The sequence below is a fragment of the Colletes latitarsis genome, chromosome 5, assembly GCF_051014445.1.
Source record: "Colletes latitarsis isolate SP2378_abdomen chromosome 5, iyColLati1, whole genome shotgun sequence".
Taxonomy (NCBI): Eukaryota; Metazoa; Arthropoda; class Insecta; order Hymenoptera; family Colletidae; genus Colletes; species Colletes latitarsis.
In genome coordinates this window covers 25,354,947-25,381,977 of record NC_135138.1, presented here as the reverse complement: position 1 = coordinate 25,381,977, position 27,031 = coordinate 25,354,947, and the positions used below count along the sequence as shown (strand labels likewise).

The window sequence follows — 27,031 nt, the reverse complement described above, 5'->3', positions numbered from 1 at the left end:
ATTCAATAGTTAATTCACATTAGTTCGACTGCTGTATTCAAATATACAGAGTGTTCGGCCACCCATGGGAAAAATTTTAATGGGAAATTCTAGAGGCCAAAATAAGATGAAAATCAAGAGTACCAATTTGTTGATGGAAGCCTTGTTAAAATGTTACTAACGTTTAAACTTCCGCAGGTACTGAATTTTTTTCTCGAAAATGTGCAGGATTTCGGGGGTATGTCTACTCACCAAAAATGATTACAATTGACCCCCACACCCGAAAATAATTTTCCCAGAATGATTTGAAATATTTTAATATCGCCGAAAAATTTGTCTACCTATTCGAATTTTTTTCTCGAAACTGCGTAGGATTACGGGGGTATGTGTATTCGCCAAAAATGATTGTAATTAGCCCCCCTAGCTAAATATAATTTTTTTAGAACGACTTGAAATTTTTCTTTTCGCCGAAAAATTTAGACACCTACCCCCTGTCGATTTTTGTTAAAAATTCGTTTCTCATTTTTAATAAATTTGTTTGACGTTGTACATAAAAGTTGTTTAATACTTTGTTGTAGGCATCCAAGAGCTCTACTTCTCTACTAAATTTCAATACGATATGTTTACTATTGTAGAAGTTATAGTCGTTTGAAAATTGGAACATTTTTATTGAGGTTTTCTCGTTTTGCGGGGTCAAGGAACAACTTTTCGAATATTTTTGGAATTTCCACACATTCATGGACAAAATACGCGTCGTTTGCACTTTGAAACATTAAAATCCTTCGATCCGTCCAGGAGTTATGATATTTTAAAGATATGACTGAAATTTCAGGGAAACATATCAATGTATGGTCAGATATTAGATTTTCGGTAAGGAATTTTTTTCTTGAAACTGCATAAGATTTCGAGGGTACGTTTAATGACCAAAAATGATTGTAATGGATCTCCGCAACTCAAGATATTTTTTCCAGAATGATTTGAAACTGTTTAATTTAATTTTTTAATAACTGTTTAATGAAGCCTCAATCAAGAAATTGATATTCTTGATTTTCGTCTTATTTTGACCTCTAGAATTTCTAGAAATTTTTTCCAGGGGTGGCCAGACACTCTGTATATTTTTTACTACACTAGTTAGAAAATTTGAAATCGTTCAAACAAAGTTTCTGATTTATTGGAAAAAGAATTTAATTTCGATTTAGTTTCTGCATAGTTAAGAGTTTTTAATTGAATATCCTTCTTTAATTTATAAAAGTAAATCGAGACTTTAGGAGAATATAATTTTATGAAGCTTAAAATTACCAGAGACTATCATGTCGCCGTGTTCGGTTGTCCAATAATTGATCGAGGTAGGGTAGGCTTCGGTGTGACATTCCAACGTGACGTCTTGTCCAATATACGCTCCCTCCAACTGGTTTGGTATCGAAAGCATCGGGGGAACTGTAACACAAGAAATACAGACGTGACGTGATTAATAAAAACGACCTGCTTCAATTTGCAGTACGACAGTAATTATCGTAATACTCCACTGTCACACAAACTTCATTACTTGCAATTTAAATATGTAGGAACTTTTCATGCCAACCTCTAAGGGTGGAGGAATGTTAAAATTTAAGGGGAAGTTGCCAAAGAAAATTTTTTATACAAAACAATGTTCTATATCTTCTTTCATGCCAGTTAAAATTGATTATCTTCTTTTGTAAGAGGGACACCTATCAATAAGTCTGGTAACAATCGCAATAAAGAGTTAATTCAGCCTTTTGGTTGTGCTCCGGCATTTTTACTGTCTGCGTTTTAATTTTAGTTAAATGCCACGTTGGATGTCAGAGGGAAGATGCTTCTTTTATTAGAAAATTCACTTATCGAGCGGATAATGTCTTCTTAAAAGTTCGAAGACAACAGGCTTCATTCTTCTTATACGAATATAAAAGATACCGTTCGCGCGTTGATTAATTTGAATTATAATCATGATTAATTATCCTGACCGGGAGAGCCACGCATTCGGTTCAATGTTCACGAAACCGAACCATTGTTCCCAGTTTCTTTCAGAAAGTATTATTTACCGCTCCCTGCGGCACAATCGCTTTTCTTGATCGCGTAATTAATTTCTTTAAGTAGAAAGTGTATAAAATGAAAGGCGAATAGATTAAGGTCGTAACGCCAGAAAAGTTCCTCCATTCTTTGTTGCACTTTTCATCTATATGGGTGTTTGTCGGTGAATTCGTCAAAATTGACGCTTTTATATTATTTATTCTCCGGTTAATAATGTTTTATAATTACTGTTATCATAATTTCGCTATACGAAAGGACTATTATGTTTTTTGAAGACTCAGAACTGAATTTAATTGGCGCGTCTGACAACTATCCGATATTTCTACTTGCACTGATTTTCAAGTTATTGCACGCGGTTCAAATCAATTTTTAAAATCGATTTTCTCAAAAACAAAGCACTATACAAATCATTTCTAGTTGTAAACATGGTTCAAAATTAAAATTCTCATTTTCTGTACACATGTGGTAGGATTTTTTATTTCTGACTTTCTCCATTCTGATTTTCCATTCTCTGCTTTAATTTGCATTAAGGAATAAGCCGAAAATGCAAGAAAAAATTATTTGTATAATACTTAGTTTTCAAGAAATTCGACTTGGAATATTTATTGACGTGGACATCAGCACAAGTAGAAATAGCAAATCATAGTCAGACGCCGAAGAACTCTTCAAATTCCATTTTCTCGAAAATACACCATTATACGAAGAAACTTCATTCTACATTTTCAACCTATTTATGTATATAGAACATCTCTTGGCCAACTGCGTCACCTGTCCTGGGACACTTTGTATATACGCCCCATGTTCTGCAATTTTATGGCGAAGAAAAAATATTTAATCGGTGTTACAAAACTTCATACATATTAAAGTGCTGTAGTAAATATTTTTTATTCCGCAAAAAACTTGCTCCACATTTTTCAAGTACCCTTTAACCTCTTCAGGAACAAATTACCTGGTTCAAAGGAAACTAAAGTTCCAACAAACGTTGACCCACGAGACTATTAATATCATAATATTTTAACAACGTCACGTGATTGGGAAATTCTCGCAGACAAAAATTCAAGCAAAACATTCAATATATTTTCATTGTATCCACTGCTACTGAACTTTCTTCCTCCTCGCAATATCTTTTGTTTGGGTTAGGTTATAAAATAGTTCGCTGAACCTCACCCTTTTATCATGCTTTCTCCACTATGTGCCACGTCTTCGTGTACTCGCAAACGTATTTCTTTTTCATTATGGCGAACAAAGTCGTCGAATAAAAGTAGTAAAATAAAAATAATCCTTTTACTTCGGCCGGGAGTTGCTCCGAAAAATTCCAATTACGAAGCCCGGCTATTCTCGATGATTTACGTTCCACGAAAATTTTCGGCGAATGCAGGTCTTTCTTTTATTCAACCCTCCGTCCTATATGCACTAAAAATAAAAGGCGTTTCATAGACGCGCCTTTGTACCGCTTAATTTTCTCCATTTTTCCGCGGGCTCTATGAAGTTTCCATACACTTGAAAGTTCGATGGCGCGACTTAGGGAATGCAGGACTCTCTTAGAGCGAAAACATCCCTCTCAAAGTTTTCGGTTGTTATACGCGCGCCGCTGGCATGTAGCGGGTTCCCAACGATCGATATAGATATTCTGGAGCCGCAATATCATGTCATAGTTCCGTCTTTTACGAACCAACGTAAATCACGATTTACTGCTGCTGTATACGCTTGAGACGATATCACGGCGGATAGTCGTCCCTCGGCCACTCTATATTCTTCCCTCGACGGATTTCTTGAGTTATCGGATAGATTGCGCGCCCATTAGTTGATCAATTTAAATCTACAGTCGAACGAAATTTTAACGACCTCTTGACCAACTTCAGGAATCTCCAATATAATACAGTAAGGAGCAAAACTGAACACACATACGACATTTTAACAAAAATAATTTTTTATTTTGACGAGTGCATGGTCTCATAATTGTGAAATTTGATATGTGAAGAGTCAGAGACGTCATTGTATGATAAGGGGTTAAAATACCAAGAGAGAGGGGAATAAAATTTTGTCTATAATGAGGAAGAAGTGGAAATAGAATATAAAAATTACTATGTAGGATCAGTGTCGACTCACGTCCACGTAAAAACGTATCGTAGCTTGGAATATACAGTAATGAGCAAAACTGAAAACACGGATACGACATTTTAACAAAAATAATTTTTTATTTTGACGAGTGAGTGGTCTCATAATTGTGAAATTTGACATGTGAAGAGTCAGAGACGTCATTGTATGGTAAGGGGTTAAAATACCAAGAGAGAGGGGAATAAAATTTTGTCTATAATGAGGAAGAAGTGGAAGTAGAATATAAAAATTACTATGTAGGATCAGTGTTGACTCACGTCCACGTAAAAACGTATCGTAGCTTGGAATATACAGTAATGAGCAAAACTGAAAACACGCATACGACATTTTAACAAAAATAATTTTTTATTTTGACGAGTGAGTGGTCTCATAATTGTGAAATTTGACATGTGAAGAGTCAGAGACGTCATTGTATGGTAAGGGGTTAAAATACCAAGAGAGAGGGGAATAAAATTTTGTCTATAATGAGGAAGAAGTGGAAGTAGAATATAAAAATTACTATGTAGGATCAGTGTTGACTCACGTCCACGTAAAAACGTATCGTAGCTTGGAATATACAGTAATGAGCAAAACTGAAAACACGGATACGACATTTTAACAAAAATAATTTTTTATTTTGACGAGTGAGTGGTCTCATAATTGTGAAATTTGACATGTGAAGAGTCAGAGACGTCATTGTATGGTAAGGGGTTAAAATACCAAGAGAGAGGGGAATAAAATTTTGTCTATAATGAGGAAGAAGTGGAAGTAGAATATAAAAATTACTATGTAGGATCAGTGTTGACTCACGTCCACGTAAAAACGTATCGTAGCTTGGAATATACAGTAATGAGCAAAACTGAAAACACGCATACGACATTTTAACAAAAATAATTTTTTATTCAATATTTGCACGTAGAGTACAAAGAAGACAAAATACTTAGAATTATCTAAAATTTTCTGGCTTTTCAAAACAAATTTAACATTTGCGATATCATTATTATTTCGCATCGGACAATTTTTTCTCGTGTAGTCGGTTCTGCACCGCAATTAATTTATTTAAACATTTCAGATTTCAGTACACTTAATATTTCGTTCATAAAATTTTAACCTCGATAATTGCTTCAATACGTTTAGATATACTTAATACTACAGTTTCGCAATATTTTGGTGCAATAGAGTTGCATCGATATAACGTTATGAAATTATTATCTAAAAATATAAAAAATGATATCATTTTTCAATTAAAATGGAGTTTATCAACGGAAGTGATTGCTAGAAAATTTGCTGTTAATCTGCTGTGAAAATACGAAGAAAATGTAACGAAGTCAAGATAAATTTGAAGCAATAGGAGAAGATTGACAAGATACGTTACTTCAGAAATTGCAACGACAGCATCAATGACTGCAAAGCTATTAAAAAGCGATGTTGGAAAGGAAATTAGTAAGTAGACAGCTCGAAGAGCATTAAAAGAAGCCAATTTTATAGCAATCGAGAAGAAAAAGAAACCTGCCCCATCGAAAAAGAATGTCAAAGCCCGTCTGAATTTAAAAAAAAAATCATTTAAGCTAGAATATGGAGCAACGGAAAAAAGTAATTATTTCCAATGAATCAAAAATCAATCGAATTTCATCGGATGGATGTTGTTGGTGTTGGAAAAAACAAGATGAACTTCTTATACCGCGTCATGTGAAGCAAACAATGAAATTTGGTGGTGTGTCACTTATAGTATGGGGGTGTATCACTGCGTATGATATAGGATCACTACATCGAACAGAAGGTACTGTGAACCAGTATAAGGATATTTAAAAAAAAAATTACTAGAAACAATTGAAAATATGCCAGTATCAGAGTCGATGCTGTATTCCAACATGGCATTGTGCGAACAGCGTGAAGAATTGGCTGCAAACTCGACTATTTCAAACCATGGAATGGCCTGAAGAAGGCTAGGCATAAATGTAAATATCTGGGCATACTTGAAAGTGAAGTTACAAGATAAATATAGTGTTCACGCAACAACGATAACTAATTTGTGACAAAGAGTGTAAGAACAATGGCATTTCATTACACCAGAGTATTACGAAAATGTAGTATTAAGTACGTCTAAACATATTGAAGCAACTATCAAGGTTAAAGGTTTATGAAGGAAATATTAAGTGTACCAAAATTTGAAATGTTTACTTAAAATTAGTCGTGGTGTAAAACTGATTATAGGAAAAAAAATCGTACGAAACGAAAGAAATAATGGTATCGCAAATGTTAAATTTGTTTTTAAAAGCCAGAAAATTTTAGATAATTCTAAGTATTTTGTCTTCTTTGTACTCTACGTGCAAATATTGAATAAAAAATTATTTTTGTTAAACTGTCGTATGTGTGTTCAGTTTTGCTCGTTACTGTATATTCCAAGCTACGATACGTTTTTACGTGGACGTGAGTCGACACTGATCCTACATAGTAATTTTTATATTCTACTTCCACTTCTTCCTCATTATAGACAAAATTTTATTCCCCTCTCTCTTGGTATTTTAACCCCTTAACATACTATGACGTCTCTGACTCTTCACATGTCAAATTTCACAATTATGAGACCACTCACTCGTCATCAAGGCTTATAAATTAAAATCAATACATTTTTACATTCACGAGGTATTCGTGAAACAAATCTATTCTTTTTTCTTCTACGAACAAATTTAAACAAAATTAAATAGTATAGGTTTAAAAAATTATTTGAAATTAAATTATATGTCAAGGGGTTGAGAAGGGTGAGCTTCGTGGGACGATACGACATTATTAATTCCACGCGTGGTAATCGTTTCGAAGCACTTTTGATGTTAGTAATTAAAACGTTTTATTTCATAATCGAACAAAATTTAATATTCAAATGAATTTAAACGAACCAGAGGCAATCGTATAATTCCTTGTACGAAAAAATTTAAACAAAATTAGATAGTGTATGTTGGAAAAATTATTGAATCGTAAGTCAAGGGGTTAATTGACAGCTATTATTTTTGTGGATGCTTCGATTTCCAGTGAATCAATAGGAAGAAAATTACGATATGGTGTGTATCAATATCCAGCAAATAACGTTAATAAAATAGGGAAGAGGGAAAGAGCAGGACGAGAATTATTACGGCTCAGAAAACTGTCGTAAAAGCCGTAGCGAACGCTCCTAAATCGTGATCTACCCGCGGAATTGCTGGTTCGAATTCTCTCGGACGATTGTTAACGCTTGTAACTATCCGTGTGGTGGAACGGAGACTAATGTGTCGGAAAAGACAGAGCGGAAACGCGTTTCGCACCCCAAAACTGGCTGGACGTGACGCTCGAGAGGGGATGAACGGACCTAGGTACATCGAGCATATCTGGGTCAAGTGGCCGCTCGTAAATCGCTGGCTAAATGAAACGTTGAAAACCGACGTAATGCATCGTGCTAGAGCGAACAACCACTCTTCATCAGGTTGCGCTGGAATGCACCCCGTTACTGACCTACGAGTGTTTGTCCCTTTTTCTTTGTCTTCAAAACTTCGCTGGTTTGCTCGACTAACACGAAACGTATCCACTTTGGGACCACGTTTCAACAAAATTTTATAAAAAAGATCTTAATTAGTAACCAACGTCTTTAGAATTAGGGATTCAAGGCAATTTCTTAAAATTAATCTCAATTAACAGCACCATAAGGGGAACTACAGAAGTAAGTGATACTTAAAAGTGGAAAAGAAAGAAGACTGAGGAAGACTGTTCTAAAAATTGATCCTTTGCCAGCAGAAAATAAGAATATTTTATAAAATTACGATCGAACTACCTTATAATAATAATTTCGAATAAAGATTAAACCACCTTGCTATAATGTATTGCATAATTTATGAAAAACTGATCTACGAGTAATTTAAATCTCATTTTTGCGTAGAAATTAGTGGTCGTAAATTTATACAACACAGTTGGAAACCACCGTTTATAGAGGGGCCTAATAACTCGAGTTTACGAGACCGAATAATTTTCATACACTTACATTGCACGCGCAGAGATATACGTTGGCTAACTGGAGGTGGAACATCGTTCGAAGCGATGCACAGGTATGCACCCATGTGCAGTCGACTAATCTTCACAATATGCAGCACCTCCCCATCCACCACGTTCACTGAAACATAAAACAAACGACGCGACATGAGCACTTCGAACAACCCACCGAATTAGCCATCTTAATAAACTGAAATATATTCTGTTCGCCATTTCCAAGGTTTTATCGACAACTTAAAATTTAGTCTTCGTTTCGACAATTCTGGGAAATTTCCTTCTGTAAAATGAATTGCTACAAACTAAAGTCATCCAAAGCTTTCATAAGAATTGATACTCTTCGTAATATAATTCTATGAAATCATCTTGGAACGGTGAACGTGGAATATAGATCGTTTTATTTTAAGTAGAACATCTCCCAGAACTATCTCACGTACAATATGAATAGGAATTATTCACAGAAGATGATTATTGATAATTTCCATTGACGGAGATACTTTATATAGAATTTCTTAATTTTCTATTGTGGTAAACTGTATTAATACACTCCGTCGATACTCTGTAATTTAATGGTAAATTCTCTATAAAATGAAGCAAACGATAGCAGCCTCTAAAATTTGACACTTTAATATATCTATATCCAATGGCTCATTAATATCTGTCGTAGAAAGTAATTATTTATTCCATCGTACAATAACCGGTTTCACTTCCGCTCTATACGGCAACATATAATTAAATTACGGTAAACGATTTATCATTCTCCCTAGTTGCACAAACTTGCAAAATTTCCGCGTTTTCGAGCAACTTTCGACAAATTTTCGAACCACTGTTGGTCATCGGTTGCAATAAATTACACACACACGCAAACTGAAACGTGCATTGTTCCGTATCGATGAAACTTCGCACATTCTCTAATACCGTTGTAACATTTTGTTATTTTTAAACCCATATCTCGACTGACGTAACTTGATATTTATAGAGCATCAACTTTATCGTTACAGCAACTATTTAAAAATAACTTCATTCAGGTTTTACAAAATAAGCGTTTAATCAAAGTTAAAGTTTAAAGATAAAATTTAAGAATAAATTCAAGGATACATTGATTAAAATTTATCAAAAGAAGCTTTTAAATGATCGTAGTTTCGATCTCAAAATCAGATACGTTCGCGAGATATTTCTAAATGGAATAGAATCGACTCGGTGCTCAAAGGAGGATCTAAGCACGTATAAGGAAAGAACAAAAAGCAATTGAAGAGAAAAAAGAACTGGCTCGACATAAAAAAAAAGAATACAATACCGTAGGAATATAATAAAACTCGGTCCCTGGAGCAACAATATGGCTGCCATCGGTGCAAATATACGTCCATGGTATATTCCGCGGGACGTAAAACCAGATGATTGCTGCTATGCGTTCCAATAAGAATGCAATAATAAAAGAGAGTAGCACCGGCTAGTCTTTTTTATACGCGATATTATTATGCGTTCTCGTGCGTCGAGAAAGGATGAAACGTAGGAAGCGTTGTCATAAGTTCGAGTAGCTTGCAACGGTCCCGGGGGCGAATGTTTAAGAGTGATGGAAAACCGATTGAACGTTTCTCTAGATAAAGGCTCGAGCACATCGTATCGCGAGGACGTTGCTACAATTCTTCGACAGTAATGTCGAGGTAATGGGACACTGTAACAGCTCAGAATTCTTCGAGTCGAGTAATACCGTTCGATGTATCACCGTCGATGTTACGTTTCCTGCAGTTCAAAATAAAATACTCGCGCCGACATTAGATCCCTCGTTCCGCGCTTTAACGTTCATTATTCTCCCGACGCGCGTAGTAAATTTAGTATCGACTAAATTGTTGTTTCTTATTTTTAGCTGGCCCGCGGATTCTTAAAGTTCCTTAAGGGGGCAGTTTCGTGTGTACGTTGCAAAATTTAACCATCTTTATTAATTTTTTTTAACTAAATGTTACATCCAACGCTGTGATTTATTTTCGCAATTTATTTAACTATCTTTTGAGAGTGCAAAATAAATTTTTCAATAATTTTTATTGACTTTTCATGTTTTTATTACGTCCGCAGTAAACATGTGTTTAAACACTGGCGTAGGTGATTGCAGCTCTCAAAGTTGACTAAATCGAAAAAATCAGAAAGATTTTAGTAGTAAAATAATTACTTTATGTTGAAAATTATGTCTACCTCTGATGTTTAATATGGACAAAAATAATTATAATCCAATCGAGACCTGGCCGATCGTGATTTTTGCAAAATCTTGTTTCGCTGTTGATCGATATTTCTTATCGTGTAATGATTGGTAGCATCACTATCGTAAAAACGGATTTTATGGATGAAAAAGGCGGAGCATCATTCAGAGGCATTCTTTATAGCTCGTTGCAGTACGTTAGCGGCTCATAAATTTACATAAGACGCATTACTTATACGCATCGATGGTCGTAAAAGCGGTTTCGAAATCGAGAAATTTTTTAATACGATTGTTTAAAAATTCGTCAAGGGGTAGTAAATTTTTTCAGCTTCATCTTTGTAGCCGGAACAATGTATGCATTTTACGGGCTTGTAAAAATTATAGAGGGAACAATGCTCTCTGTGGAATACAAAGACAAAGCAACATGCAAATCGATTTGTTGAATCGTAGAAATGTCTGACGTGACTAGGCACCCTTATCATCCTAGGAACTATCGTGCAGACGAAGGTTATGAAAGGAACGAAAGTTGCTGTCGCAGTGCGCGTTGGGGCGTAAGAAGATGGTGTGAATCGTTGTTAGCCATGGCGTGCCGCGCACCAAACCTATCCATTGTTCCGCAAACAATGCCTAGCGGTGAGAGATTCCAACGGCGGGTAGCACTTTCCGAGGATTTTAATCAAGTAGTCCCGCAGGTCCTGGTGCTGCAACTACCCCCTTACCGGTTTAGCAGGAACCTTTAAAACTTTCAGCTTAATGGGGAACCACAATACGGCGCTGCCCGATGAAATTTCGCGTCGTACAAGCCGTGGTCGCTTTGGATAAAGGAAAACGCGAACAATTATTATTTTTTAACCTGTCTCTGCCGCTACTGCGGTCCTACAATGGCCGATATTACGTGTCAAATTAGATCCTTTCGCGAAATAACAAACTCGAGTAAAGAATCTAAAGCGGAGAGAGAATTTCAGCTGAAATTATTGAGATGCCTTTCTATGGGGTTTTCGTCATCGAAAAGCAAATAAGAGTTACATACAAGGACGGTTTCTTTCATAAAGCTGACAAATATTAGCGATGCTACAATGGTGATCGTCGTTCGAGTATCATGGACAATGTTAATTTTCTACCTAGCCGATGAAATTTGTCTGAAATTATTGAGATGCCTTTCTATGGGGTTTTCGTCATCGAAAAGCAAATAAAAGTTACATACAAGGACGGTTTCTTTCATAAAGCTGACAAATATTAGCGATGCTAAAATGGTGATCGTCGTTCGAGTATCATAGACAATGTTAATTTTCTACCGAGCCGATGAAATTTGTCGTACAGGTCGCGGTTACTTTGAATAAAGGAAAAAGCGAAAAATTATTATTTTTTAACCTGTCTCTGCCGCTACCACGGTCCTACAATGGCCGATATTACGTGTCAAATTAGATCCTTTCGCGAAATAACAAACTCGAGTAAAGAATCTAAAGCGGAGAGAGAATTTTAGCTGAAATTATTGAGATGCCTTTCAATGGGGGTTTCGTCATCGAAAAGGAAATAAGAATTACATACAAGGATGGTTTCTTTCATAAAGCTGGGAAATATTAGCGATGCTACAATGGTGATCGTCGTTCGAGTATCACAAACGATGTTAATTGTCTACCTAGCCGATGATATTTGTCGTACAAGCCACACTCTCTTTGGATGAAGGAAAAAGCGAAAAATTATTATTTTTTAACCTGTCTCTGCCGCTACCGCGGTCCTACAATGGCCGATATTACGTGTCAAATTAGATCCTTTCGCGAAATAACAAACTCTTTTTCTGAAATTAACGAAATTGCCATCTGACCCTGAGCTTTGTTCGAATCGGGAACTAAAATTCTGTGAATGACTACTGTTTCAGCCGTACATATCCCAATATAACTTTTCAACTCGTACAATAGCGTATAATAACTGTTCAATGTAAAGGACTTCGCGTATAGAAACAGGGTAATTTGTTTCCCCGAAAATTGTCAAGTTTTTTAATACCCTATCATTCGTTTTGAGGCGATTTATCTTTCGGTACTAGCGATTAAAATCAGAAAAGTAAATATTAAAAGCTACCGATAACTGATTATAGCGTAAATAATTTAACACTGTGAAGCACGATTGATTCCAATTTGCAGCGGCGAAAAAACGTCCGGGAATTTTCGTAATATCAGGACGCTCGCAGGACGATAACGCAGTGTCTTTCAATGTCCATTAGCTGGCTTAAATGTTAAGCAGTGCGATAAGGGCGCAACGTGAAAAGAACCACGGAATAAATTAGCGGCCATTCACGTCGATGCGCGGCGCACTTTGCATAACATTTTCCACGTGTTCCTTAACGTCGTAAAAATAAGCAGACAGCTTACTCGAAGACGAGGCGGGGAGTTGGCTACCTATTTGGGAATTAGTACGTGATGTATTCCGCCCCATAAGCGGCGGGTTGGACGTCGATATTTCATCCCATTCCCTTTCCTCGCATCCTTAAGTGCCCTTTTTCGCGTTATTACCGCCAGATAACCCGGCTACATTCATTCTCCGAGCGAAATCCTCGAGCCACGATCATTGCAGCTAATGTATCCGCGCGTGGCCGAATGGACAGATAGAACTCCGCGTATTGATGCACGGTTCTTTCAACTCTTCTATACTTCGGTCCAAACGACGATTTATCTGGCCCACAAGTAACGTGACTATTACGAGATATCGACAACGAAATAGAAATATCCTCTTCTACGAACTGTTTCAACATCGACCTATCTCAAATTGGGGCAATATACACAGGGTGTTACGGCGCGAAATAAGCATTAGGGTTTATTATGGTCAAAATTAGAAAAACTAAGATCATAAAATTATAAATCTTTCATTTCTATTAACTTCACTGCGCCGAGGTCCGTACCATAAAACCGTTCTAGTGAAAAGATTTGACTGCCACGTCACCCATATATGGGTGACAGGACTTTTAACAGTGGAACTAAAACAATTAATTCTCAAGTTGAAATGTTAAGGAAAATAAATTTTAATAAGCTTCGTAAATTTTAATGTGGATACAAAAGTAACTACTACGACAACTTTTAAGTTGCGTAGTTTACAATTGCCTAAAATTAAAGTTTTAGTCTTGTAAACAATTTTAGGATTTTAGACTGGCAGTCAACGTGTTAATCGTAATAATGTAAGAGATTAAGAGATCTCTAGCAGAAGTAAGTTTATGAAGCCATTGAAACATTTTGCGCCTTTCAATTCACTTCCCAACGTCAACTGCCCTTTCGTTATTAGATTAACTACTAGCATGTTTTAACAGAATCAAAGCGCTTCATAACGTTATTACCTGCTAAGACCCAGGTATAGGGAAATTCCCAAATTTCGTACTAGCATTATCTGAAGGTGACCACTATCTTGGAGGTTGGTACCTTTTAGAAACCATCTCCTACACAAGATTCAGATGATAAATAAATTAAACGTCCAAAGATTTACACTTATATTCGAGGATTCACTATTATATTCAATATTCTAAGTAACTTTTATACATTTTCGGCTTTTCGACTAAATATAAATAAAGTTATTGGTTGTTACTGTTAACCAACTGACTGAGATTAGTGTATACCTTTTGTATGCTACAAACTATTCATTCGTCATTAAGTTGACGTGTAAAATTGGGCATACTTGAAAGATTACTTTCAACAAATTAAATTTATTTGTTCAACCTCTCAACACAGCGTGTTCCACATTTTTCCGTACACACTGCAGCAGTGTGTTCTACAAGTAAAACTAAGACTAAAATGTAATGTAACAAAATATTCATAAATGATTTGTTAAGATGTTATAACAAAAATATGAAATGTGCTGTTGAATATACCTATGTTTCCTACGTACAGTGTAAGACTTGCCATCATAGAGACTCAACATTATAAAAACAGTAAACATATCCTAATTTACAAGTTTATATTACTTAATATCGACTCTACATACGTATCTAGTCTTATCCTGTATTAAACTGAAAGGAACAGCGTTATCATATCTTTCACATTTCATATTTTTGTTATAACTTCTTAACAAAGCATTTATGAATTTTTTGTTATATTACCTTTTAGTCTTAATTTTACTCGTAGAACATATTGCTGAAGTGTGTACGGAAAAATGTGGAACACCCTGTATTTTGCGAATGAAAATAATGATTAGAATGCATCGAATTGAAGACTCCTTCAGACCCTTGCAATTAACGAAGGACAAATATTAATCATGATTCCCTTTCGATACGCAGAATGAATTTTCCGGATGGAATTGCTCGTTTCACGCAGCCAGACGATTATTAGGCGGAAAACAAAAATTCCTCGTGCCCCGCGGCGCAACGAATTACAGCGAGAACAAAGACAACAATAGAATTATACGCAAGTAAAGGGAAAACGTGAGATAGGGACCGAGCGAAGTTGGAATCTATTCGGTTCTACCTTTGGACGTGAAATTTGCCAGACAATATTGATCTTGCGTGGAACACTGACTTCGTCCGTGCCTTCGAAAGTAAGTACAAAGGAACCTCAAACGGCAACAAGATAAGCTCGTCTCTTCGCTACGAGGATCGACGTCGGTGCAGTTTGGCCGCAAGTTTCCCTCATCGTTTGATGCTCCGGGATTGCGCGCAAAGCGAGTACAACGTAGATTCGATTTTTCCGTGCCGTCTATATCGATATCCGTGGCCTGACCTTTCCCTCCTTTTGTTTTCTCCGACCCGGGGACAGGAATTCGCTCGCAGGTTCCTGTTTTCCAGCGGCCCGCTGGCAGAAATCGCGTTACAAACTCGAACAAGTGACCCCTCGTCAGATACTAAAGGAAAAATGTTGCTACAAACTTCCGTGAAAATCTTACCAAAAATCATTACATTAATAAAATACGTTTCGTTATCGTATTTCTATCTGGAAAGTACCCCTTTTCAATTTGAATTCTATTTTAACAACACGCGTCTTCGCTTCGCGTCAATCGGTCAAAGATTCGATTCTTTACCAGACTTATTCTTCCAATTCGAGATTCCTCCGTTCCCCCTTGTTCCCGCCTATTTCCTCCCCATGTTTTTCAGTCTTTTATCGGTTTTCTGTGCGACCGGTTGGGACCTAAGAAGTAAATCTTCTCTCTCCCCTTCTACCCACTATCTTGATCCCATTCCTTAAAAACACCTTCGAACGCGCGAGAGTTTTACAAAATTCGATTTGCTTTTTCATCTCTGTTGGCCATTCTTTTTCACTTTCTGGGACACGACGGTGGCCGGGGGCGGCGTTAAGGAAGCTCAGGTGTACAGTACTGTGAAAAAGTCTCGGGGCTACCGTATTATTAACAATATTTTTCTAAATTCATTTAATTCACCATAAAAAATTATTCACAGAAAATAAAATTAGTTTCACGTTACCATCTTACCCAAGTATTAAAATTTTCCCATTTAAAAATTTTTACTTTACATGGTTTGTTAAAAAAGAAAGAGGAGAAACTTTAATGATAAAGTTATCCCATTGCAGATGGTGCAAGAATTTCACACGCGTCTGTGAAATATACGGACGATCAGGGAGCTGGGGGAAACTGACACCATGGTTTCCTCGTGGGCCAAGGGTGTCTGGAGGCCGTCAGACGGGCGAATGATGGCGTTAGACTGTCCCCAAGCCCCAGAGGGCAACACCTCAGTTAGCAACGCGCAGTTCGAGTGCGTGCCATATTCGCCGCCGTAGTATTTCGTCCAATTACGTCGATAATCTGACACTTCCATCCAATGACATGTCCCTCGTATAATAACAGATGCGTTCTTCGACATACGTTCGTCGAACGATACCGCCTACTAATTACCCGTTGATTGCTCGCCGGGTTTTGCGAATCGATTAGGGTTTTCACAAACAATGGCGACATCGTGCAACGTCGCTGAAAAAAACACCGAACTTCCTAATAGTCAGAAACAAAACGTTTCTATTCGCGATAAAATAGAAATAACAGTATAAAGTAATTCGAATTCTATTATTTTACGACAGGCGTAAAATCATTTGATTCACCGAATTGTTACGAAAGTTCAATTAAAATCCGAGTTTAACGTACAATAAATACTTTATGCAGAACTGCTTCTAGATTTTATAGCCTCGCGTACGTAAAGTAATTCATTCAGAATATATGGTGAAAGTTTGAAACGAGTCTCATCGTGAGTTTCTGAGACATAGAAAATTATGCAAATTAGTTTAAATAGAGTAATGATAGATCGTACCGGGTAGTTTGCGCAGCGCTGCAGATGTGAGTGGATATGAGGGGGTTAATACGAGCCCTGGCAAAAAGTTTCTAATCAAACGAGCTTGTGTAACTATGGTAAAAATTGTTTACACAGTAACAGTGGAAAACGCTCTATTTGCTGGTGGGAAAAACCAGAATGCATAAAATGAATTGTTAAAACATCGAAAGCAATGGATTATCGAAAATTTTTCAATTCCCCTCGTTCACATTTTGAATAAAAAATAAATATTTTAGTAATATTCGTTGAATCTTTTAAGATACTGACTTTGTATAATTTCTGTATGCTCGTGAATTACTTTGTAGTCAACGTATAAACGAAAATATTTATTTATTTATTTGCAATTTATCGTGCAAGTGAAATTAAATAATTTTATTTCTTCGTATGTAAATTCCTGTACTCGCGTTGAAATCGAATACTACGTTTCAGAGGTTTTGCTGCGTCACGGGCAGAAATATTGTTCCATAAAATATCTCCGGTGCAAAAAAATCGTCGAGAAATATTTCGAGCGTCACTTGCTTTCAAATTATAATCAGTTTCGCGTTTCTTCAATTGTTCACGAACGGACAATGCGACGCAGTATCTTTTTTTTCCACACGAAAACGATTCGATGCATACATATTTATCAGTGACAGTTTATACGGTAGAGTTAGGACGAGACGCAAGCTTCGAAAGCTTTCTCTGAGCGTCTGAGCCTGAGTATACCTCGAGGGCAATGAAAATTTAAATTAGAGCAGAAATTAAATCCGGCCTTTATCCGATATTGAGAAAATCCTTTGAAACCGACAGACTGTCTGACGTCCCGCTTCCCTGTACATCTTTGCTCGCTAATGTACGTGCGCTAGACAGAGAGAAAATATATATATGTGTGTGTGTGTGTGTGCACGAAAGACAGAGGCCGGTGTCACACTTCTCACCCTCGCCATAATTAGTAATTAAGAAAGTAATTAGCATCGATCGAGCCGACCTCGTCCGTAGAGGGCTATATTCTTAAGCTGCACGGCTATTTTTAGGACCGTGCCACGATAAACAGAAGCTCCCTGGAAGATCGATTATTTCTGATCGTCGACGATAAAATATTTATTCTTTGGAAGAGCGCTTTCGTATAAATTTTTTCGCGTTATGTCGAACCGTATCGATCGCCACGAACGAAGGATACGAGAACCGTTGCAGGTTAAACTGTTCTACGAACGATTCAAATTATAATTCATTTTGTGGAGAATCGTCCTCTAAGTTCTTCGATTATTAAAATAAAAAGGAGATTCGAATTTCTGGAGATAAATGACAGGCAATAATAGTTTAATTTAAAGCTAAGTTTTAAAAGGTACTAATCTTCCAAAGAAGCTAATGATAATTGATTGAATATTTCATAGATTCTGCTAAGAAGGTATCTACGTCGTCATTCAATTTTATTGATATATTAATGTTAGACCTCTAAACAGCAATTTCTGAAACTAATTTAGATACGGATATTCCGGAATAGCCTGTTTGCCTGACACAGTACACATTTCAATTGCCGTTTGAAGTGCAACGTTTCCTCGTTCCAACTTCCCAAGCGCGTTATATCGAACACGTTCTTCAACATAGACCAATACCTTAAGCAAAGCAGAAATTTAGGGACGATTGCTCCCAAGCGAGAAAGAACTTCCAAACTTCATGCAACTAAGACAATAATTAATCCTTTTTATGAGGATGCAATTTCTTCTCTATTTTTCTTAAATAATTATAAACTTAATTTTTGCATAGATTCATATTCTAAATAAAAGAAGTATGTCTGAGAGTAACAAATGATTATTTGGCATTTCTACTGAAAAATATTGAATTTCGCTGCTAATATTTCTCAATCTGACCAAGAAGCACATATTGATTCTCTCAATACAACTGTTACGAGTCATTTCGATTACATCGATCGACTTTTCATTCATTCAAATTAAATTACTAAAATTCTAGAATATTAATTATTAACTTCTGCGTAACAAGAAATGTTTCAATAAGTACATATTGATTCTCTCAATAAAACTGTTACGAGTCATTCCGATTACATCGATCGACTTCTCATTGATTCAAATTAAATTACTAAAATTTTAGAATATTAATTATTAACTTCTGCGTAACAAGAAAAGTTTCAATAAGTACATATTGATTCTCTCAATAAAACTGTTAGGAGTCATTTCGATTACATCGATCGACTTTTCATTGATTCAAATTAATTTACGAAAATTGTAGAACTTCAATTATTAACTTCAAGTATTAAGAAATGTTTCAATAAGTACATATTAATTCTCTCAATAAAACTGTTACGAGTCATTTCGATTACATCGATCGACTTCTCATTGATTCAAATTAAATTACTAAAATTCTAGAATATTATTAACTTCTCTGTAACAAGAAACGTTTCAATAAGTCACTGTCGAAGTGGACGTTTTTAATACAAGCCTGCCCTGGCTGATTTTATGGTCCGAATTTACTTTAATCTCGAAAAATCGACATTGTCATATCTGATCGTCAATTAAAGTCAGGGAAAATTGATGGATCAAAACTCACCGCTCTCGCCATTATAGTTTATGTTCTTTCCGTCCTCTCTGCGCCACATGACGTAAGGTTCCGGGTATCCGGAAGCTTTACACATCAGCGTCACGTTCGAACCCTCACGAACGACCATGTCTGTGCTGGTTTCTTTCGAGATAATGGAGGGTGGCACTGCAATAAGGGAGAAATGCGAAAATTGAATAGATAATGTTCTTCTTCATCCTATAAAGTGATGAAATTCCCTACTTTACAAGCAGGCTTCGAGCAGATCGATGTTAACTTAATAATCTAATACGGTAACCGCTTCGAAAGAGACATATTTTTTCAAACTTTTCTCCAGTCTTGCGCTCTGTCTCCATAAAAATTTCAGACTGGAAAAACACTTCAGAACCCTCAGATTTTTATCGCGCGTTGTTTCATAAAGAAATTAGTTCACGAATACTTTTCGTCACTCAAACGCATATTTTTTTAACCAGTCTTGTATTCCTTGCTAATGAAATATCAACCCTTTTCACTTGAAACGAAAAATTCTGTCTTTAATCGAAACGTTAATTCTCTAATGAAAATTGACCAGCAATTAAAATAATTGTTAAAGAGTCGAATGGCTGAGAAATACCATATGTTTATTTTACCTTTTATCAGGTAAACGACTATACGTTACATATCAATGTCGCTGCGTTGTTTTACGTCAATATTTGCGCGCGTCATTCCCTCAACTTCTTTAGGGTTTTATAAAATAGTTTACAAACTTCAAAGTTTGCATCGCGGGATTAATTATGTTTCGCGTCGTCGCGTCGTTGTTTAAATAGAAGAGATTATCGGTAAACTGTCCTCAGCCAGAATTCGCTCAATCAAACGAACAAGACATAAATCTGTGGTTAATTGGGCATGTTTATAATAAATTGGACCACTATTAATACCAATAATTCGAAAGAAATTTGTGTCACGATTCAAATTGATGAAAGAGAAGTCGCGTAATTGGTATTGGCAAAAGCTTCTTTTATTTTTATACGAGCACTTGTGATTCATAAATTCACTTCAGATTCGCAACCAGCAACTGAAACAAAACTCTGGGTCTTAAATCTTGACTAAATTGTAATGTAAGGTTGATATCGAATATCTTTGTAATTGAATGCTTGTCATCAAACAGGCTCTTCATTTTTGTTTTGAATTTACAAAAAAAGGAGTCGTTTAAAACGTACAAGCCGACCGAAGTACCCTTCCCCTTGTGAATTTCAGATACTTAAGCGAAACACGAAAATACAATATTCATTGTATGCTCACCTACAACCTGCAGGTAGCCCTGTCTGAATCTCATCGGATCCGTGTTCACCTGACACATGTACCACCCACGATCCACCACTTCAACCTTCTTTATGTGAAGGTACCACGTACGATGGTCATTGTACGACAACGAGATCCGTGGATTCTGTGTGATGACATTATGGTGGATGGACAGGATAGTCTGCGTATCGACGCGTACCCATGCTACCTAAAACAAACATGCATAGGCGTATGTTCAGAGAATGTACAATAAAGTCTTGGCTTGTTACGAAAATAATAGTCTCTTGTACAGTCAAATTTCGATTGTCCAGTGAACTAGAGACGGGAGCATTGCCGGAAAATTAAATATGCCGAATAATTGGACTATACCTAGATATGAAGTGATAAAACCGAGGAATATAATCACAGACGAGATATACGAATAGACCTTATATCCAATGTATTTTTTCGGCTCATTTTTTTCATTCATTCATTACCACTTTCGTGTCACTCGCAACATCACCAACAAGTTACAGAAATGAGTACAACAGGAAGTGAGACGGAAAATTAAATTACAGAAACATTTCTGGTCACACATTAAATATAATGTATAGAATTTTTTTCTCGAAAGGGCATAGGATTTCGGGGATATATGCATTCACTAAAAATTATTGTAATTGATCCCCGCAACCGAAAATAATTTTTCTAGAATGATTTGAAACTTTTCAATTTCGCCGAAGAATGTAGACACCTACCCCCTGTCGATTTTTCTTAAAAATTAATTTCTGATTTTTAGTTAATTTGATTGACGAGATACGGAAATGTTGTTTAATACTTTCTTGTAGGTATCTATGAGCTCTACTTCGTAAATAAATTTCAATGAGATAAGTTCATTATCGTAGGAGTTATGGTCGTTTGAAGATTGGACAATTTTTATGGGGGGTTTCTCACTTTACGGGGTTAAGGAATAACTTTTCCAACATTCTTAGAATTTCTAAATATTCTTTACCAAAATACGCGTTGTTATGTGCATCTGTGATGGGAGTAAATAGATGATAAGAACCAACTTTAATAAATAGTATCTTCGAAATTGTTTGAACCAGAGCACTGATATTTTAAAATTTTTAGTCTTTCGGCAGTAGCACGTAAAAGAACTGTACGTTCGTAGGATTAGAATTAGAATTGCAAGAAAGTACTAGCTAGAGGAACTGGAGAGAATAATGGATCCACAGAGATTCCTGATGGAAATAGAAGCTCGATCTTACCTAAGTTGTCCAAGTGCATCTATTTATTATGGAGAAACGCTTCTTTCCCGGTCTACCACATTGTAAGAACCACTTTGTAAAATGTGGGAGATAGACAGTACATTTTCTACGAAGAATATACAATTTGCTATATTACTTTGCACGAAATCAGTCGTTATGCATCGCTTGAAATAATATTTACATTTGCTGTGATGCAAGATATATTTAAAAAAAATTACTTCCTCTCCAAGCGAAACCAGAATAGAACCGATAAAGGGAAAATTTGTAACTGATAGGAGGAGTCAAAGTTTCCGCGGCTATATTTTATGCATCGAATCGCTTTACCGAATTTTTCCAAACTTTCGCCATTCAATTTTCCGAAAACCATGGAATGATAGGAGATGAAACTTTTCCAGGTATTAGCTTCCCAAGACATTTGATAAATTTTGCAAGCTCGAAAGTAAGAATTGGAAAGTACAAGGAATTTCGATGTACAGTTACACTTATAGAATAGCCCGTATGTTCATTCTCAGAGAATTCTATTCATGCAGTTTCCCTTTCCCCGGACTTTGGACACCATATATAACACGCCCCTTCCTTCTTATCGCTCGCTTAATCCAATACACCGGATGGCTTGTATTCCGTATCCTTCCGTGGATCTTCGAAACCTTTACGGGATACAGAGAATAGAAGGATAAGTATAAGAAGGCTTAGAACCCTCTCTCGTTTTCTCTCCTTCGTAGCTGAGGCTTCGACGTGAACGAGGAGCTTTTGTGGGTATACGAAACACGCTCAAAGTTTCTCGAATACGGTGCGACAATACTGGCTGCTTCTTAATATGCGGGGAATACAGCGAGTATCGATTCAGACCTTCAGGACAACGAAACGCAGCCAGTTTATTTCAGAAAACGAAAAGATTTGCTTCCTTTTACGCAGCCAATTCGTTGTTTCGACGACAATACGCGTTTTCACGGCTCCTACGTTCGAAAAGTCTTGAAACCCTTTCACGATGTAAGGAGACAAAAAAACATAATAGTTATTGTTCGTTTAAGATTAAAATTTCAATTTCTTTTTGACTCTGGTTTGCGTTTAATTAAAACGCAAATTGGTAGCGAACGAGCAAAGCGAACGAACTATTCACGCCGGTGGAATCTAATTCAAAAGATAAATAGATTTAAATCAAAGCCCATGTAAAATTGATATTAAATGGAAATATACACGTCAGGCAGACCTAACATCTAGGTTAGTGTTTAGGTCGAGTCACGGTTTATGTAACAGTATTTCTAAGCACACGACGTCTCTCGAACTCTTACGTAATAAAGCACGTATATTAAAATAATAGCAGTAATATTTCCTGGAAGGCAAAGGAAGACTTTCTATAAAGTTTCTTATAATTTTCGCTGAGTCTTCGCAGCACTTCGCAGCACTCCCTTCGCATTAAGGAGCATTCCTTCGTCGACGTACTATGTTTCACGTTCCCGTTAATTACCTCTGGAAAATATCAGCCCCGCGAATGGTAATAAGAGACGCGTTGCCTCTTTACGCGTGCAAGGAACACCGAATCGCGTGGGAGGATCGCGCGAACCGGCGTCGTTACTGTATTACTTTAATAATTCAACGTGACACGGCCCATGATGTATTTCCATTGGCGTAACGAACGACGTAGCCGGCTGAAGTTGACGTTGTTGCGAGTCACGGGATAGAATTACCAGCCTCTGCCCATCCCTCGCGTTTCATTATCAACCGGAGCGTAAAAAAGCTTTGCTTAACCTTAGAAGGGTCTCGCGGACCCCGGTTGACAAATACTTCTTTACAACTGCTGATTATATAGAACTTGATACTTTGTATATTTGAACTTTCGTATATTTTTTGAGCAACCGTGCACGTGTCAAACCTACCATTTTCTGTGCTAGCTGTAACTTCATCTTCAATCGTTTATGGATATATTTTATCACGTTTTGTAAGTTCAAAAGTATAGTTCAAAAATCAATATGAAAAAGTGAATGTAAGTAATGAACTGAAAATATTCGCTTATTCATAACCAACAAGTATTTAAAGGGCTCGCGGACTCCGATCGACAAATATTACTTTGCAACTGCTGATTATATAGAACTTGATACTTTGTATATTTGAACTTTCGTATATTTTTTGAGCAACCGTGCACGTGTCAAACCTACAGTTTTCTGTGCTAGCTGTAACTTCATCTTCAATCGTTTATGGATATATTTTATCACGTTTTGTAAGTTCAAAAGTATAGTTCAAAAATCAATATGAAAAAGTGAATATAAGTAATGAACTGAAGGTATTCGCTTATTTATAGTCGACCAATATTTAAATAGAATATTAATTACCCTGTAATTTCGTAGATTGTCCACAATACAAGCTAGCAATGCATCGCGACCTCTACTCGCTGTCACATTTTGTATGTCCTCAGCGAACCTGGGAAAGTCGGAATCTGAAAAATAAAATTGAAAGGCAACGGTTACTTGCATGCTAACACAAATGGTTGTCTTATAATTAAACTGAGGATGTTTATGCATTTATGGGAAATTTTAATTTTCAAAAAACTACAGAATGCACTTAATGTGCAAAAATATAATAAATACTTAAAGTGAGATACGAATTATTATATTTAGGGGTTGAGACAACCCCTTACAAAGTTCCGATTTCATTAATCCTATTAGTAAAAATATGAATTTGCATAAAGATCCGCAATCTACTTATAATAATTATACGTTAAATACATTTATTTTTCATCAAAATTATTTCGAACGCTATACTCTATCTATCTATAATATACAGGGTGTTCGTCATCCCTGGGAAAAATTTTAATGGGAGATTCTAGAGGCCAAAATAAGACGAAAATCAAGAATACTAATTTATTGATAGAGGCTTCGTTAAAAAGTTATTAACGTTTAAAGTTTCGTTCGTATTGAATTTTTTTCTAGAAAGTGGGTAGGATTTCGGGCGTTGGTCTATTCACCAAAAATTATTGTAATTGACCCCCACAACCGAAAATAATTTTTCCAGAACGATTTGAAATTTTTTTTTCCGCCGACAAATTTCAGGGAAACATGTCAATGTGTAGTCAGACATTATATTTTCAGTAATGAATTTTTTTCTCGAAAGTGAGTAGGATTACGGGGGTATGTGTATTCACCAAAAATGATTGTAATTGACCCCTGTAGCCAAAAGTATTTTTTTTACAACGATTTGAAATTTTTTTTTTTCGCCGAAAAATTTAGGCACCTACCCCTGTCGATTTTTCTTAAAAATTTGTTTTTCATTTTTAATAATTTTGTTTGACGCCCTACAGAAAAGTTGCCTAATACTTTTTTGTAGGTACCCATGAGCTCTACTTCAGAAAAAAGTTCCATTGAAATATATTCACTATTGTAGGAGTTATGGCTGTTTGAAAATTGGACCATTTTTATGGGGTTTTTCTCATTTTGCGGGGTCAAGGACCAACTTTTCAAATATTTTTACAATTTGTACATATTCTCCATCAAAATACGCGTAGTTTGCTTTTTTAAACATTAAAATCGTTCAATTCGTTCAGAAGTTATGACATTTTAAAGATACGCAAGAAATTTTGGAGTGACATTTCTGCCCTGAAATTATATTTTTGGTAAGGAATTTTTTTCTCGAAAATGGTTAGGAATTTGAGGGTATGCCTATTGACCGAAAATGATTCTAATTGACCCCCGCAACCGAAAATAATTTTTCCGTGAATGATTTAAAATTTTTCAATTTACTTTTTTAATAACTCTTTAACGAAGCCTCGATCAAAAAATTGATATCCTTGATTTTCGTCTCATTTTGGCCTCTAGAATCTCCCATTAAAATTTTTCCCAGGGATGATCGAATACTCTGTATATGTCTATGGTTAAGATTAATCAGTCAAAATTTCTCAGACAAGCACCGCATAAATTATTAAAACTGAAAATCTTCTAAAATTATTTACAGTGTTTTCGCGTTATATTACCGTAGACTAAGCTATAAGAGTAAGCTTCCGAGATACGGCGATACACTAAACGTCTGTTTCATGCGGACAAAGTGCACTAAAGTTGTTCTGATCGAGCTTCTGGACGCTTATTAAACTCCGTCTACTAAAACTAGCATCCAGTATAGCCAAGTATCGCTCGAAAGCATGATGAACTTTCATTATCTCAGCTCCGCGTGGGTTCGTCGGAGGAAAAAATCGCGTTGAACGTAAATACATATATCGCTGGACAATAGACCGTTGGCAAAGATTGCAAGTTATTATCGTAAGAGCCGCATAACGAGTTCAGGATTCAGTCGGGCCGCCCTTAAAAGCTTTTGCCTTCGTTAATGTCTTTACGACGTCCTGAGCACCTGAATTATTTATGGACGCAAAGAACCTGCGGAGAACGAGGGACCGAGGGAGACGGGACGAAATAGGGGGGGGGGGGGAACCGTAGGGCCAGGAAGCGAAAGAGAGCACGGATGAGCTTCGGGATAAGACCAAGTTACTTTCAGCTCTTTTCAAACCGGTAGCACGAAATGCGGAACGCCGTTAATTATGTCAGTCGTACTTTATTATACAACAGTTCGCCGCGTTAATTACGACGTCTTGAACAACAAACACGGGGAAAAGACGGGGAGACGAGCACCGCGAGCCGCGAAATCTTTTTGGGGAGTTGGACGCGATCAACGAAAAGGGAGCCATAAGTGCTCGTTCGCGTACGAAACAAACTTCGCGTCAAAATCAACAGGTTCTCTGTTCTGCATTTTTCGATACTACGGATCAGTGATACTAGTTTTACGAATATTATTCTTGGTATCTCGGAAAACTGAAGCCAAGATATAATGGTGTATATTATTTTAGGATTGTAAACGAGTGGAAGGAATTTAGATATAACAAAACTAAATGTATTTCTTTGTATGTCTTTATATTAAAGTAATTTCGAAGAGTCTGTCGAGTACAGAGAAGATACGTTAACACTCAAACGAATGATTCAGAACGCAAGTTGATAATTTGGTAATTGTACAGATGATGATAATTGGTGATCGATACAAATTTATTATTCTTTAAGGGGGTTTTCTACTGTAACACGCATTTTTTTATGTTTTCTTTAATATTTTTTTATAAAGAAACTATGCGAGTTTTTGCATCGGTGTTCCGCACATATATTTATCATTCTCTTAGTAATATTCACAAACTTTTACAACGAAAAATAGTCAAAATTAGGGGCAATAAAGCCTCAAACGCAATCGCGTGTCGAAAAACTGTTTTAATGGCTTCCCTGATTCCAACTGTTGTGTTTGACAGAAAAAAATTGATAATTAAAAAAATGTCAGCATTTTGAAGTTGAAATATCGATTTTTTCCTTATTTTTAATTTTAGCAGGCTAAAAAAAAAAGAAAAATAGAAAGAATAATGATTTTAAC

General features: G+C 36.3%; 1 protein-coding gene across 4 annotated transcripts in view; it reads right to left on the bottom strand.

Annotated features, from left to right (window-relative positions):
- The window catches only part of LOC143342151 (opioid-binding protein/cell adhesion molecule homolog), a 372,611-nt gene that overhangs the window by 21,857 nt on the left and 323,723 nt on the right, over positions 1 to 27,031 (bottom strand). For all 4 annotated transcript variants that reach the window (XM_076765730.1, XM_076765732.1, XM_076765729.1 and 1 more), the window contains 5 exons: positions 23,971 to 24,074; positions 20,397 to 20,604; positions 19,128 to 19,283; positions 8,135 to 8,263; positions 1,279 to 1,416 (listed from right to left, as the gene is read on the bottom strand). In XM_076765730.1, coding sequence (XP_076621845.1) covers positions 1,279 to 1,416; positions 8,135 to 8,263; positions 19,128 to 19,283; positions 20,397 to 20,604; positions 23,971 to 24,074 — 735 coding nt within the window. The remainder of the gene's footprint in view (positions 1 to 1,278; positions 1,417 to 8,134; positions 8,264 to 19,127; positions 19,284 to 20,396; positions 20,605 to 23,970; positions 24,075 to 27,031) is intronic.